Raw genomic sequence first — 14,489 nt, forward strand, 5'->3', positions numbered from 1 at the left:
CTTTTGGAGAGAAAATGTCTCTCAAAATATGGAAGACACTTGTGGACATTTCATTAAGAAATATAAAAATAATTATTATTATCAAATTAGATTAAATAATTTATAATAAATAATATATAAAAATATTAATTATTATAATACTTTATTATAGTAATAATGATATTATTGCCATTACTATATTATTATATTATTATAATATTATCTTATTATTATATTATTATACTATATTATATGTTACTATATTATTGTATTATTATTATATTATATTATTATTATTATATTATAGTAATAATGATATTATTATCATATTACTATATTATATTATTATTATCCTATTATTATTACATTATTTTCTTATATTACTATATTATTGTATTATTATTATTATTATATATTATATTATTATTATATTTTATAATATTATCTTATTATATTACTATGTTATATTATTATTATCTTATTATATGTTACTATATTATTGTATTATTATATTATTATATTATTATATTATTATATTATATTATAGTAATAATGATAAAATTAAATAAATAAATGTCCACCAATTGTCCATAAATGTCCTCAGATATCCACAGACGTCCACAAAACTCGAAAAATATATTTTTAAAATATGAGTACAAATATATTATTTTGTATGGTTGGACAATAATGATACTACTAAAATAATAAATGCCTACCAATTGTCATCCATGATGAGATAATAATAATAATAATAATAATAATAATAATAATAATAATAATAATAATAATAATAATAATAATAATAATAATAATAATAATAATAATAATAATAATAATATCCACTGCACATTTTGTCCATGGATTCAATATGTTGAAATGTCTCCAAAACATTTTGTCTATAAACCAAATGTCTTGAAATGTCCATAAAGACTTTTTGTCCATGAATCAAATGTCTTAAAATGTCTATAAAGACATTTTGTCTACAGATCTGGACTAGGTCCCGTGATTTTTTACCCTCTATCTTGAAGGGTTTTTTGCCACGTTAAATAATCTTGGTGTCTCTGCTTTTACTTTCATATCGTTTATCTTCATATTCCTGAACAAGTTAATTAGGTTATTTTTTTCTAACACAAACATCTAAGTGAGATAGAATACATGAAATTGGTTTCTTCATTCATTATTGTTGCTAAGAGTAGGACGAGAGAAGATATCACCATCATCATCGTCTCCCTTACTTGAGTTTGAGTTTATTATCTGCATAGTCTATCAAGGCTTTTGCACATATCTCTCTCTCTCTCTACTCTCACCCTCCAAACATGTAATTCTTGCCATCTTCTTAATCGAGGAGGCCCTTGTCTTTATAGCTCTGGACAGCCTCCTTCAAGGTCTCTTCTAATGGCCTGTATTTCCATCCCAGCTTCTCTAATTTCTCAGAACTCAGCTTCTTAGCTTCCTCCCCCTCTATAATTCTGCCACAAAGTTCATAACACCAAAATATAGTTAGAGAAGTAAGAAAACCAAAGGCCCTCCTAGCCACAAGGCTTTGGCACCAATCAAGTAAACTAATAACTTACACAACCTGTTTCAATCGATTAAATTATCTTGAATCATGTGGAAAGACTTCAAAATCGGACTTACTTCTTGGGATAATTGTAATGTGGATAGAGGCTCTTCAGCTTCTCAACCAAATCATTCGTTCTAATCGAATATGCAGTACATATGTATCTCCCTTCAGCTTCAGGCTTCTCATAAGTCAGCAGTACTGCTTCAGCAACATCACGCACATCCACCACATGTCTCACACTATTCACCATCTCCTCACACCCATCTGATTTAATCACCCCAAAACAATGTAATAATTAGACAATGGGTACAATAAAGGTGGTCTTTCAAATTTCAATTGATATCAAAAAAGATCTCACTAGCAAAAAAATCTTAAGGCAAGATTAGACATCCATCGTAAACATATGCCTATCTAAGTTTAATATGAGGGTGGACCTTTTAAAATCTTTACAAGAACCAAGCTACTGGCATTCATTGTTGACTGCAACATCGGCCCTATGATAAGGGAAGGACACACTGTTACTATATCAAGTCCGTTTCTCTTTGCGTACTCCAGAGCCTCACTTTCTGCTTCTGTTTTGGAGTAGCAATACCAGTTCTGAACCAACAAAAAAAGGAAGGAGGCTTACTTTAGATGAATAAACATATGGTTTTTAACCCTTTTGATATTTGACGAAAACAAACATAATTCAAAGAGAAGATAATATCACTAATCAAATTATTCTAGATGTCATAAATAGAAACGTTTTATAACTCTAGCTCATCGTACTTGAAAAAAGTTAGTCTTTTTCATGTGAACTACAAATAAGATTTTCTAGTCATGTATTAAAGTAACCCAGTCAGACTTTCTAAATAACAATCAAAAAAGGAATTCTTAAACAGTTAATAGATTATAGACATACGTGGTAGGAGACTATAAAGCAAGGGATAAATGAAAGGAACAACAGATTCTAGGAGGTATTACTCGCCTTCCTAATCTTCGACACAAGAAAAGGAATTTTCCACCTTTTCTTGTGTCGAAAGAATAATGATTCTTGATCCGCTTCGTCAAAGAGTACTATTCCTTTTTTACATTTTTTCTAGGTTCAAATCAGTCACAGTTGAAATATCTCAATTGAAATTGCTTAATAGCACCCAAGAGAGAATTGTTGAGATTCTTTCCTATATTGAAATATTTCATATAATATCTTTCCAATATTGGGATATTAAAAATAGTAAAGATTAGAAACTAGTAAAGATGTTAGAAGCTATTAGATATTAGGAATTATTATTTACAAACTATTAGATATTAACAACTATTAAATTGGAAACTAGTAGTATTCTAACTCTATAAATAGAGTCTTGTTATTCTTTTGAAAACCATTAAGGAATAAAACAATTTCTTTGATCAATTTCAACTTGATACCAGAGCCAACGATCTTAAATTTGTTTTTTGAAATTTTTTGTCGATTGAAGGAGAAAGAACCTTCATCTTCATCTTCTTTTTCTATCTTAGCTCACAGGAACCTTCAAGCTTCATCTTCATCGTAAATCAGTTCAACGACAATGGGTGCATATTTTTCTTGCTGGGTTAGATGGTATATTTGAACAAATTCGTGATGAAAATTTGAGAAAGGATCCCACTCCTGATTTAGAAGAATGTTATGCTTTGGTTCGTCGTGAGCTTGTTCAACGCACAACGATGAACGGAGAATCTGAAACAACTGATGCTTCCGCAATGATGACACAAAATAAGGCAAAAAATAATCTTGTTAAAGCTATTTGTCAACTATGTTGTAAAAGGCGACGCTTAAGCTCGCTTAAGCGCCCAAAGCGACAGGTTAGGAGAAGTGTCGCTTTTATTTGAGGCGACAACAGTAGATTTCCCCAGGTGGCGCTTTCAGACGCTTAGGCGAGCGCCTTTAGGCGCCCCAGGGGAAGCGAGAGGCGGCCCAAGTCGCATTAGGGTAGTGCCCACAAACTCTGCCATTAACCATTGCTCGGGTTTGAAAAACGGCAGATCTGGGCACTGGTATATCTAGATCACAATGGAAACATCATCAATTAATGGCGATCCTTCCATTGGATATGAAATTTTTTATTGTTGTTAATCAATCATAATCCTCCAGTATTCACCTATGATGATGAAGCTAGGTCCATCATCTGCTTTGGTGTTTTGTGTTTGACCTTGATTTGGGTTTGAGTTTTCAGAAATAGAAAGAGATGATGAGAAAGAGAGAAACATTTTAGAGAGAGAAAGAGATAATGAGACAGAGGGTTTTTATGAACAAATCTGTAAAATAGCTACACAGATTTGAAGTTGTGAACGAGAAGAATCTAGGGACACCACCAACAAATCTATGTTTTTTTTGTGATTACCAATTACCAACAAATTTATGTTGATTTGGTCCCTAGGTTTAATTTAATGGTGGTATTAGAAAGATAGAGTTTTTAGAAAGATAGAGTTTTTAGAGAGAGAACAGAGAGGAAGAAGAAGAAGAGAGAGAAAAAAATGTTTTTTTTTTTAATGTTTGACGGTCACCGGCCGGAATATTGGCCGGTCGGCGACCTTTGCCGGTGAAGACAATGAGGTGGTGAGAAGATGAGGTGGCAGAGAGAGGTGATGAGATGGAGGGAGAGATGTGATGACTAATTAACGGAGTTATAACGGTAACTGAAAAAGGGGGTCATCTGGGTATTTTTGATAAAGTAGGGGGCTAGGCAGGAAACCGGTCATAAAGTTGGGGGCTATTTGGGAAATAACCCTTGAAAATATGACGGTAGTTGGTAAAGTAAGCGCACGTTTAAAGCAAATGGAGGTAACTTTGGAACCAACTGAACTTGGTAAACAACATGCAAAATTTGTGGCCTCATTGGCCAACCAGAAGGCAGAAGAGTTAGTATCAGAAGTTAAACGGCGTGAATTAATGATCAGTTGTCTTACTGCAGAAAGAGAAAGATTAAAAAAGGAGGCTATTGAATTGAAGATGCATGGGAATGTGGAAACAAAATGTGAAACTGAGCAACGAACTCTTATTCATGAATTGGAGACATCACTTGATAGAAATGAATCCTCCATCAAAAAACTGGAAGGTAAATTATCAAAACAAAAGGAGGTCATAGCTCACCAATATAACGAGATAAACCTGCTCAATGAGCGCAACGAGCAACTAAACAACGAAGCACGGAGGCTAAAATCATTGGAGCATGAGAGTGACCAGCTCAGTAAAGAAATTTATGTTTTGGAGTCTGAGTCGGGTCATGGTGATTATTCTGCTGCAAGTGCGAAGGTTTTGCAAATGGTTAACACAGTAGTTGATGTTTTTACCAAAGCAATTTCAAGCCGAATATTTTTTGAATTGGTGTACAAGTTGAGCATGTGTGATATCTATGCACCAACTTGAGGGGGAGTGTTGAGATTCTTTCCTATATTGAGATATTTCATATAATATCTTTTCTATATTGGGATATTAGAAAATAGTAAATATTATACGCGGACAACTGTTTTTCTTATATGGACAACTATCTTATGTGGACAACGCAAAAAAATTAAATTTTTATATGGACATCAGTTTCTAAGGGGACAACTCTCTATTATTTTCACTCAAGTCCTCTTAGAATCAGATGTATTATTTAATGACCTCTCTCTTTCTCCATAAACCCTAGGTTAGTTTAGTCTTCATCTCTTCTATTACTTGTTCTTCATCATCACCCAAATTTCTAGAGAGAGAAATTTCTTGGAGAAGCATTAGTGGTTATGGCATCAAACAAAGGCAAGGGAGTTGTTGTAGAATCTCCCCAAAGACAAAGGTTAGAACCCTAAAACTCTAAAACCAACCATGAAGAAGAAGATGGTACTGATGGCAAAAATTAGAGAAGATGTGGAAGACGAAGATGGATCTGTTGGATCCGACTCTGAAAACGATGGTGAAGAGGAAGATGAATCTGGTAATATGGGTTGTGCAAAAATATGGCATAACAGAACATCACTTGCGACGAAAATCTGGCATAATCAGAAAATTTGTCAGATTTTCGTCGCAACTTAGCTTCTGTTATGCAATATTTTCGTCGGTTTTCTCCGAAAATACGACATAACAGAAGCTAAGTTGCTACGAAAATCTGGAAAATTGTCTGATTTTGCCAGATTATCGTCGCAAGTTATGTTTTGTTTTACCTCATCAATGTCATTAATGCCTATTATAGAAACGCCCAGAAAAACTTCTTCAGGTGCAGATTGAGGGATTTTGTCTTCTTCATCCATCTAGGGTTTGATAAAAAAAATGGTACAAACTACAGTTTATTTTAGTAGAAGTGAAGAAAGAAGAATAAGACTAAGAAGAGATTTTGTCTTCTTCATCCATCTAGGGTTTGATAAAAAAAAATGGTAGAAACTACAGTTTACTTTTAGTAAAAGTGAAGAAAGAAGAATAAGACTAAGAAGAAGGAAGAAGATGAAGAAGAAGACAGTTTAGGTTTTCAATCTTTAACTATTATTTTTGTTAGTAGTCCACAAGTTACTAATTATTAGTATTTAAGACTTTATGGAGTTGTCCTCTTATTAAATCAAAGTCAACTAAGTCAAGCATAGTTGACTTGCATCGGGCCCGAAAATAATTGTTCATATAAGAAAAACGGTTGTCCGCGTATTGGCCACCACTAGATATTAGGAACTATTATTTACAAACTATTAGATATTAACAACTACTAAACTAGAAACTAGTAGTATTCTAACTCTATAAATAGAGTCTTGTAATTCTTTTGAAAACCATCAAGGAATAAAACAATTTCTTTGATTAATTTCAACTAGAATATCTACCGCTGTTAAGAAAGGGTTGTTTCCCATTGGCCTTCTAAAGTATGACCAGCTTCTCGAATCGCCCTCTAACTTAGGCGAAATGCCGAGATGAACCCCTAATTGTGTTTTCTCGTACATTGACTCATGAGTCAAACTTCAATTTTTCGAAAGTACCCTTAATTCTGATTATATTTCGAGTTGTGACTATATCTGTTTCGCCACAGAATTCCTGGTTGTACTCAGACCAGAGTAGCCCTTTCGACAACGTTACTGCCTAAAACTAAACGTTCATTCAGACATAACTATTGATATATTTCTCTATCAGTTAAGTCGAGACGAAAATAAATTATCTTTCTTTGAAACATTTTACACCCTGTAACAACAACAATGGTTGATTGTATGTCTCCCCGGATCCAAAGACTTCCTTTTGGAGTTGATGGTGCTTCACAGTTCTGAAAGCAGGCGAACATTCGTAAGCAACATGAACTCTTTGACTTCTCTGACTTGAATGCTCCTGACTCCTGACTTCTGTTACAGATAAACTTGAATGCTCCCAATTTCTGTCTTGTTTTCTGCACACAATTACATGTTCCTAATTTTGCACTTGGGTTAATTTAAAATAGATTTCTTCTAACTTGATATTCTCAACGAACTAGAATCCACCTGACATTCCACATAGAGTTGTTATTCTAGACACACTAGAATGGTCCTGACTTTCTCCATATAGTTGATATTCTAGACAAACTAGAATGTAGAACTCATTATGTTAAAAGCACGGGAGAAAATGGAATGAGGTTTGGAGTTTGTTTGGGTCTAATTTATATGAATCGAGTAGTTGCGAGTGTTTGGGACATCTTTTTTGAAATTAGAGACGCTTGAACCAAGAGATGGGACGTGTTGAAGAGATACAAGGGCTCTGTCGTTATATTGCCCGGTTGCGATCTAGACCACCAAATCTGACTTGAAATCGTGGAATAAACGCGATGTCGTGGATCCTTTAGCATGCCCGAAGAGATTGCGACTAAAAACAAGGGACTTCGACACCCACGTCAACCACTAATCAAATCTACCAAGCGTTAGGATTATTTCGTTTGGGTGTGATTTGAGCCGTCAGATCTAGGCGTCCATATGGCAAAACAATCCTCAACCAAACTTTCCCATCTTACCTTTTAGTTTCTGCACCAAATTCGTCAAAAAATTACAAACGAGAATACCTCATTCATCCGGAATCGGATTTGAGTTACTCTTGGATCTAAACTTGAGAGTTCGACAAGACGAACGCAACAGCGTGTCCCATTTCTATGTTTGAAAAGTTTAACCGATCTAAAATTGGATCTGATTCCAATAATAGTTATCACACAACAAATCCTTTACTAAGGTTCTCAGTTGTGTCCATCGACCTTGAAAAATCCCGATTTCGTGTGTGCTCTAGAGAAGTCGGCCCAGGCGACCCTACCATAGACCCGACCCCTGCTCGCCCACATATTAGATTTCTGTAATAAGGTATCGCGCTATACCTCGCGCTAGAATCAATCTAAGTTTTCGAATTCATAAAGGCCTAACGATTGGCCTCTCAATGCATGCAATAATGATTTCATCTTATGAATGGATGAGACATAGATATCTCTTTCAGTGTTACTATCTAGTCATAATATCTTCCAATGTCCCTTTGAACCTCGACCGTGGGATCTCCAGCCATCTAGGTAAGGTTTCACCGTTTCTTTATTCATTTACTTTAGGCGTTTTAGCCCAATTCGCCTTGATTATGCAGTTTTTGTTCTTTTGTTCCGCTTCGTTCTACACGGATCAGCTAGGTGACTTAGGATAAGACATAACTCTCAGTTATGTCTCAATTGCGAGCAATTGCTTTACGGTATTGGTTTGGTGATTTATACCATTTGGACGTACCTTATCTAGTGCATGTGGAACAATTGTTTTGGTCGACTGCATGCATCGGTTTTAACCACAAACAAATATCCTCAATGAAGTTCGCAACTACTTTGCCTACTTCATCTGCTTTCTCTAGAGCCATAAATCAGTTAGAGGGACATTAGGATTTCATTGTTTATCCAACTATGTATATCTGCCCATGGAGGAATTTTGTGACATTATAGCCCTTAGTGATTCCTCAAATCCACTCTTAAACTTTGTTTCTGAGATTTCGTTGTTATCCACATATCTTTATACTATGTAAAAGAAAACTCTTATGATATGTGCAAGCAAGCTCTTGAATCTGCTCAGATAGCTAATATTGTTTGTGCTTCACTAAACATGTTTATCGACTCAAACTGTGGTAGCGAAAAAAGTGAGAATTATCCATTTTAATTAAGTTACCTCGGTTTTTTTGCAGAATTCTTTGTCAGACCAACATGATTCATCCATGAGTTGACCCTTTGGCCAGTTTGGGTTCATCATAACAGAGGCAACAGATGACACGATCACGACCCTCTTAACTTTTGCCTCAGTACATGCTCGTAGTACATTAAGGGTACCTGTTAGAGCAGGTTGAATCATGTCTACCTGAAACATAAGAATATGAACATTTCAAAGTAAAGAATTGAAAGCAGCATTTGGAAGGTCAAAAACCAATTACTAAAAGATATACCTCGGGATTAGCTACACGTCCGGAAGGGACGGGACAAGCAACATGGAGAACTCCTGTACATCCTGTAATGGCGGTAGAGAGGCTATCACAGTCCAACAAGTCTGCCTTAAAGAGTTGAAAATTCTCTTTAAGATTCTTTAAATGTGCATTCTTTTCATCACCTGGAAAGGGATCATCAGTTTCAATGGACATAATTTAAAAAACAAGATGTATTTTCAATTTATTTTATCATATCTAGACCCTATCTTATGTGTGAGCAATAAATAAACCCACATAATTAGTTGGAGATGATGGAAACTATTATCCAATCCCCAATTTATAAACCCACAGATTCATCAGATATCAAAATCCCCAATATATATATATATAGAGAGAGAGAGAGAGAGTTAAAGTTAATTAGGTTAATTAGGTACTTGGATGACGAACTGTTCCATTGACAAAGTAGGTTCCCTTAGAGAGTAAGTGTTGGACGACCCAAGATGCTAGATATCCGCCGGCACCGGTTACACAAACTCTTTCCTTCGTCGTCGTCGTCGTCGTCGTCGTCGTCATCTCTTTCTTTCTTTCTTTCTTTCTCTTGGTTGGTAGCCTTTATTATAGCCCAGAAAAGATTGTGGAACCGGATTGGCAAAAGTCGTTCCAGTTCATTTGTTGTCCCCCTCACCTCAGGGCCTCAGCCCTCCTCAGCCTCACTCAAGTCAGGTGGATGGTCAACCGTTTGGCAGCTAGAAGAAATGTATGATCGCCATCAGAAGGTATCATCGCCACCACCCACCATAATCTCAAATTATTAAACCCTAAAAAGGTATGTATGATCCTACCTAGAGTCTACTTCTGTCAGTAAAGAAGACAAGAAAAATCCCTACTTGATTAAAGTTTGGTATCATGATCGTTATGGTGAGCTATTCTTCCTCCTCATTTCTACTTCATAATGGAATGATTTTTCTTTTTTTTGTCTTTCTCTAAGACTCTAAGTCTCTAACTACCCATCATCACTTACTAGTAGTAGTAGTAGTCACAGAGAGTAAAATAGTTAGACCCCGGATGGAGTTTGAACCACTTAACATAGAACAAAACCATGTGATGGAATTCGATACGGGTGATGATGACACTGTAGTACTAGACATTCAACACCCTGTTGAGGTCGACGACGACGACCAAGAAGAAGAAGAAGAAGAATCTGACCACGTTCCGTTGTTGTTGTTGGAGTCTAGGGGGGATTTCTATATTCCACCTGACGGAAATCTCGAACCTTATGAGGGGATGGAATTCGAGTCTGAAGAGTCAGCTAAAGCATTCTACAACTCCTATGCTCGCAGAGTCGGATTCGGTACTCGTGTCAGCATGTCCCGTCGCTCTAAACGCGATGGAGCCATCATACTCAGATCATTCGTTTGTGCCAAGGAAGGGTTTCGCGTTGATAGAGAAAGACCTGCTGGGTGTAGTAGTAGTAGTACCGATGCTAAAAATAATAATAAGGTCAAGCGCCCTCGAGCTGCCACTAGAATGGGTTGTAAAGCCTCCATGGTCGTCAAGGTACAGAGCTCCGAAAAGTGGGTTGTGTCTTACTTCGAGAGAGAACACAATCACGATCTTGTGCCCCTAGACAAGGTTCATTGTCTTAGATCCCACAGACATGTCTCCGGTAATGCAAAAGTACTGATTGATACCTTGCAGGGTGCTGGGATGGGTCCGAGTGCGATTATGGCTGTTTTGATTAAAGAATATGGTGGCATTAACAACGTTGGATTCACGGAGCGTGACTGTAGGAATTACATGAGGAGTTGTCGTCAGAAAACCCTAGGAGGAGATACTCGGGTCCTTCTAGACTATTTAAAGCAATTGCACGCTGAGAATCCATCCTTCTTCTATTCTGTCCAGGGTGATGAAGATCACTACTTCAGCAATGTGTTCTGGGTTGATTCCAAGGCCAGGATGAACTATACTTACTTCGGAGATACGGTTACATTTGACACTACCTACAGGACGAATCGCTATAGGTTGCCTTTTGCTCCCTTCACCGGGTTAAACCATCATGGGCAGCCTGTCTAGTTTGGTTGCGCTCTCCTCATAAATGAATCTGAAGAATCATTCGTTTGGCTGTTTAAGACATGGCTAGCAGCAATATCTGGTCGTCATCCGGTTTCAATTACCACCGACTATGATCGGGTTATACGGTCTGCAATCACAGAGGTACTCCCGGAGACTCGACATCGTTTCTGCAAGTGGCACATCTTTAAAGAAGGGCAGGAAAAGTTGTCACATTTGTTTCTTGAATATCCGAATCTGGAAAGTGAGTTCCATAAATGTGTTAATCTGACCGAATCGGTTGAGGAGTTCGAATCTTGTTGGTTGTCTCTCATCGCTAGATATGGTCTTGGGGGGCATGAATGGCTGGAATCAGTATACGTGTCTCGCAGGCACTGGGTCCCGGTATATTTAAGAGATACGTTCTTTGCGGAGATGTCTATTACCCAGCGCAGTGATAGTATCAACTCTTATTTCGATGGGTATTTGAATGCTTCGACTGCTCTACCATATTTTACGAAGCTATACGAGAAGGCGGTGGAAAGTCGGTATGAGAAAGAAGTGAAAGCAGATTTTGAAACAATAAACACCACGCCAGATCTGAAGACGCCATCTCCCATGGAGAAGCAAGCAGCAGAAGTGTACACCAAGAAACTGTTTACCAAATTTCAAGAAGAGTTGGTTGAGACTCTAACTTTCATGGCAACCAAAATGGAGGATGGTGGTTCAGTAACAAGATATCGAGTATCAAAGTTCGGGGAAGATCATAGAGCATATTTCGTGAAATTCAATGTTCTTGAGATGGAAGCAACTTGTAGCTGCCAGATGTTTGAGTTCTCAGGTCTTCTATGCAGACATGTGCTGACGGTATTTAGAGTCACAAATGTTCTTAAGCTTCCATCTCATTATGTTCTGAAACGATGGACGAGAAATGCCAAGAGTGGTGTTCTACTTGAAGAACGCCCCAGGGATCTATTGAATAGTTATCGGGAGTCCCAAACTGTAAGGTACAACAACTTAAGGCATGAGGCCCTTAAGTATGCAAGTGAAGGGGAAAAAACTACTGACATTTACTATGTGGCCATGTTCTCCCTCCAGGAGGCTGCAAAAAAAGTTGCTTATGCAAGAAAAAATGGAGGGAAACTTCCCATTCTCAACATAAGTAGTCAGGAAGACAATGGTGTTGATGGAGTTTATAGCAATGCCGGTCATCAGTTGGGGTTTGGTCAATCTCAAAGTGCCGTAAGTTACTCTTGCATCTTAGTTCCACAGTATGCACGTTTTATTCAAAATTGCTCGTAAATGAGAACTTATCGTTCTACATCTATTACTTGTTTTTTCGCTTTGGTTTCTCAATATTCCATACTGTCGTATCTGGTTCCAATGTCGATGAATTGGGATTTTTACATGGAGATAAATCTATTTTCCCTATGAGATCTTTTGGTCAATGCTACTTTGAGATAATATGCCAATTATATAATGAGTATAAGAAGTATTTCTCAGATTGCTTTGGTGCCACTCTGGTGTGAAATGATATTTTCCAACTGCATGACACTTAGCCCCACATATCTTAGGAAGGAAGACCTTCATTGAAGACATTGTCTTAGGGGACTTCTAGGTGAGTTTGGTGCCTAAATTAGTAAGGGAGGCCCTTGCCAAAGAAAAATAGTGTGCCACGTAAAACTAAACTTTTGGGGTCTAGGTGGTGCATAAATCAAGGACAGTATAACCGATATTGAGCTGGGTGTTATATAGCTTCATTGAGTATTAGTTTCTGTATAGACATTAACAAACAAACATGTCAGAGTTAGTTTCCTATGTTTATTTCGATATGGCTCACATTGCTGGGATACTGAGTTGCCGTTAGTGGTTTCACTGTACTGGTCAATGTCTGCTGTTATAGTTGCTCAGTGGTTATTTTTGCAGTGTCGGTCATAACAGATTCTTATTTTATTTTTTGTGATAGGATGAGAAAGACGAGAAGATACAGGAATTATCAGTGGAGTTGGATCGGTCAAATAGGAAGAGCAATGTGTATCGAGCAAATTTGCTAGCTATCTTGAAAGATATTGAGGAACAAAAACTGCAACTTTCAGTCAAAGTCCAAAACCTAAAAATTGGTATGAGAGAATCGTAGTCACCGCTCCAGCATGGTGCCTGGTACATGTTATTTATTTCTTGTATAGGTATAGGCATTGCAAACATTTCATTGATGAAGTTTGGTTCAAGTAGTTAGGTTGGTAATTCTTCTTCGCTACTTAGTGACAATCTTTTCCTAAGCTCTTTATGCAGCTTTCTTTGATGACAAGCTTTGTTTCCATCTCCTCAGAATATTGCATGTTTCGGACGCCGTGAATGAATAAAAGGGCATCAAAGAATTCAGATCAGCATGACCGTCCTAACTTTATGGGTTTCAAAAAGCAGGCTTCAATGAGCTGACTCTGGACTAGGTTCACCTGCACAGACAAAAGGCCCGAAAAAAGTGAAGAGATATGTTGCAGCAGCTTCAACACCTCCCTAGTTAAGTAGAACTCCTTTCTTCTTATAAATGGGAGAGAAGGTGAAAAATGGAAGTTGTCGGCAGCAGCAGGAATACCTGTTCCATGACTTCGATTTTAGGTTTTGGATTTTCCGTCAACTCGATGGGCCTGTCCACCACAACATGCATAGGCCGTTTATAGGGTAGAGGCATCCTGTAGAATAAAGTGAAAACCGTCACCAAGAACATTTAGGGAAGCTAAGAACTTTATATGAGCCCAGAAGAGGATGACCTGGTGTGTAATAAAATACCGAAGCATTTGCCAAAAGATTATAGGCACAAACTTAATTGCTCTACCAATGCATAAGTATTGCTTCCCCCCCCCCCCCCCCCCCCTGTCGGCTTCCACTACTTATAAAAACTAGTCTGCAGTTGAGCAAATTATATTACAGATGTGCAACTTGTACATGAACAACCAAATCGTCACTCTCTCCCTCTCTGTCTCTATCTATCTAATGTTTTTTTTTTTGAAAACCCTCCTGATTCTTAATGTAATGCTTAAATTTCTTGGGGTATATGAACACAGTGATGAGTTACCAATCACACCCGACCACATCAGGAAGTACTTGATGAGGTTGGGTTGAGCTTAGTACTAAGAACTAGTTACCGCAGCCCGGCCAAGGACTGTTCTTTGGGAGTCAGCGAAGTAGCTACGCCAAAGCGCCCGTCATTATACCCAAGAGATGAAGACTGAAGAATGGACTTGTTGATTCCTCCATCATCCCCAACTGGATCACTGCCATTGTCGCCTCCTTTGGGGTTCGCGATTTATGGTAACCTCGTCCATCTCAAATCTGTATCACTCACTCCCCTCCCTTTCGATAGCATGTACCTCTCTCTCTCTCTCTCTCTCTCTCTCTCTCTCTCTCTCTCTCTCTCTCTCTCTCTCTCTCTCTCTCTCTCTGTCTGTCTCTCTTTTTTTCCCTAACACCCAAAAACCAAAGGTTCGGTTGGTTGGTAGATTTCATATCCCGAAAAAAAAAAACACAAGTTGATGGTTG

General features: G+C 37.5%; 2 protein-coding genes, 1 long non-coding RNA gene and 1 pseudogene across 7 annotated transcripts; 2 read left to right on the forward strand and 2 right to left on the reverse strand.

The window, feature by feature from the left end:
• Positions 1-1,131: 1,131 nt before the first annotated feature.
• LOC147570798 (cinnamoyl-CoA reductase 1-like) lies at positions 1,132-10,976 on the reverse strand. The gene is made up of 6 exons (XM_086657348.1): positions 9,335-10,976; positions 8,922-9,082; positions 8,651-8,836; positions 1,978-2,140; positions 1,618-1,807; positions 1,132-1,448 (listed from the first exon to the last, which is right to left on the reverse strand). The coding sequence occupies exons 1-6, from the start codon at positions 9,471-9,473 to the stop codon at positions 1,316-1,318; spliced, it is 972 nt and encodes a 323-aa protein (XP_086513474.1). The 5' UTR covers positions 9,474-10,976; the 3' UTR covers positions 1,132-1,315.
• Positions 9,633-10,973, forward strand: LOC147570800 (protein FAR1-RELATED SEQUENCE 5 pseudogene; annotated as a pseudogene). The gene has a single exon (XR_015231512.1). The product of XR_015231512.1 is annotated as a protein FAR1-RELATED SEQUENCE 5 pseudogene (transcript).
• On the forward strand, positions 9,633-13,956 carry LOC147570799 (protein FAR1-RELATED SEQUENCE 5-like). Of its 4 annotated transcripts, none has more exons than XR_015231511.1 (3): positions 9,633-12,191; positions 12,916-13,185; positions 13,279-13,956. XR_015231511.1 is itself a non-coding variant. In XM_086657346.1 (3 exons), exons 1-2 carry the CDS (start codon positions 11,385-11,387, stop codon positions 13,084-13,086), a joined length of 978 nt encoding a protein of 325 aa, XP_086513472.1. In that variant the 5' UTR covers positions 9,633-11,384; the 3' UTR covers positions 13,087-13,135; positions 13,279-13,956. The 4 variants fall into 4 exon arrangements, 3 of the variants coding, with proteins under 3 accessions (XP_086513472.1, XP_086513473.1, XP_086513471.1); XM_086657346.1 differs by having other exon boundaries at positions 12,916-13,135; XM_086657347.1 differs by having other exon boundaries at positions 12,916-13,109.
• Positions 13,083-14,332, reverse strand: LOC147570801 (uncharacterized). The gene is made up of 2 exons (XR_015231513.1): positions 13,546-14,332; positions 13,083-13,405 (listed from the first exon to the last, which is right to left on the reverse strand). It is a non-coding gene; the product is annotated as an uncharacterized LOC147570801 (long non-coding RNA).
• Between the last annotated feature and the right edge of the window lie 157 nt (positions 14,333-14,489).

Source organism: Eschscholzia californica, unplaced genomic scaffold, assembly GCF_041429995.1.
Source record: "Eschscholzia californica isolate CP2 unplaced genomic scaffold, dmEscCali1.0.p SCAF_1, whole genome shotgun sequence".
Lineage (NCBI taxonomy): Eukaryota > Viridiplantae > Streptophyta > Magnoliopsida > Ranunculales > Papaveraceae > Eschscholzia > Eschscholzia californica.

Coding starts and splice junctions, on each gene's coding strand:
- LOC147570798 (XM_086657348.1), bottom strand. CDS start 9,473: ATGACGACGACGACGACGACGACGACGACGAAGGAAAGAGTTTGTGTA. Junction 8,837..8,921: donor GACGTGTAGCTAATCCCGAG/GTATATCTTTTA, acceptor CTTATGTTTCAG/GTAGACATGATTCAACCTGC. Junction 2,141..8,650: donor AATTCTGCAAAAAAACCGAG/GTAACTTAATTA, acceptor TTGTTGGTTCAG/AACTGGTATTGCTACTCCAA.
- LOC147570799 (XM_086657345.1), top strand. CDS start 11,385: ATGTCTATTACCCAGCGCAGTGATAGTATCAACTCTTATTTCGATGGG. Junction 12,192..12,915: donor TTGGTCAATCTCAAAGTGCC/GTAAGTTACTCT, acceptor TTTTTGTGATAG/GATGAGAAAGACGAGAAGAT. Junction 13,070..13,278: donor AGTCCAAAACCTAAAAATTG/GTATGAGAGAAT, acceptor CCATCTCCTCAG/AATATTGCATGTTTCGGACG.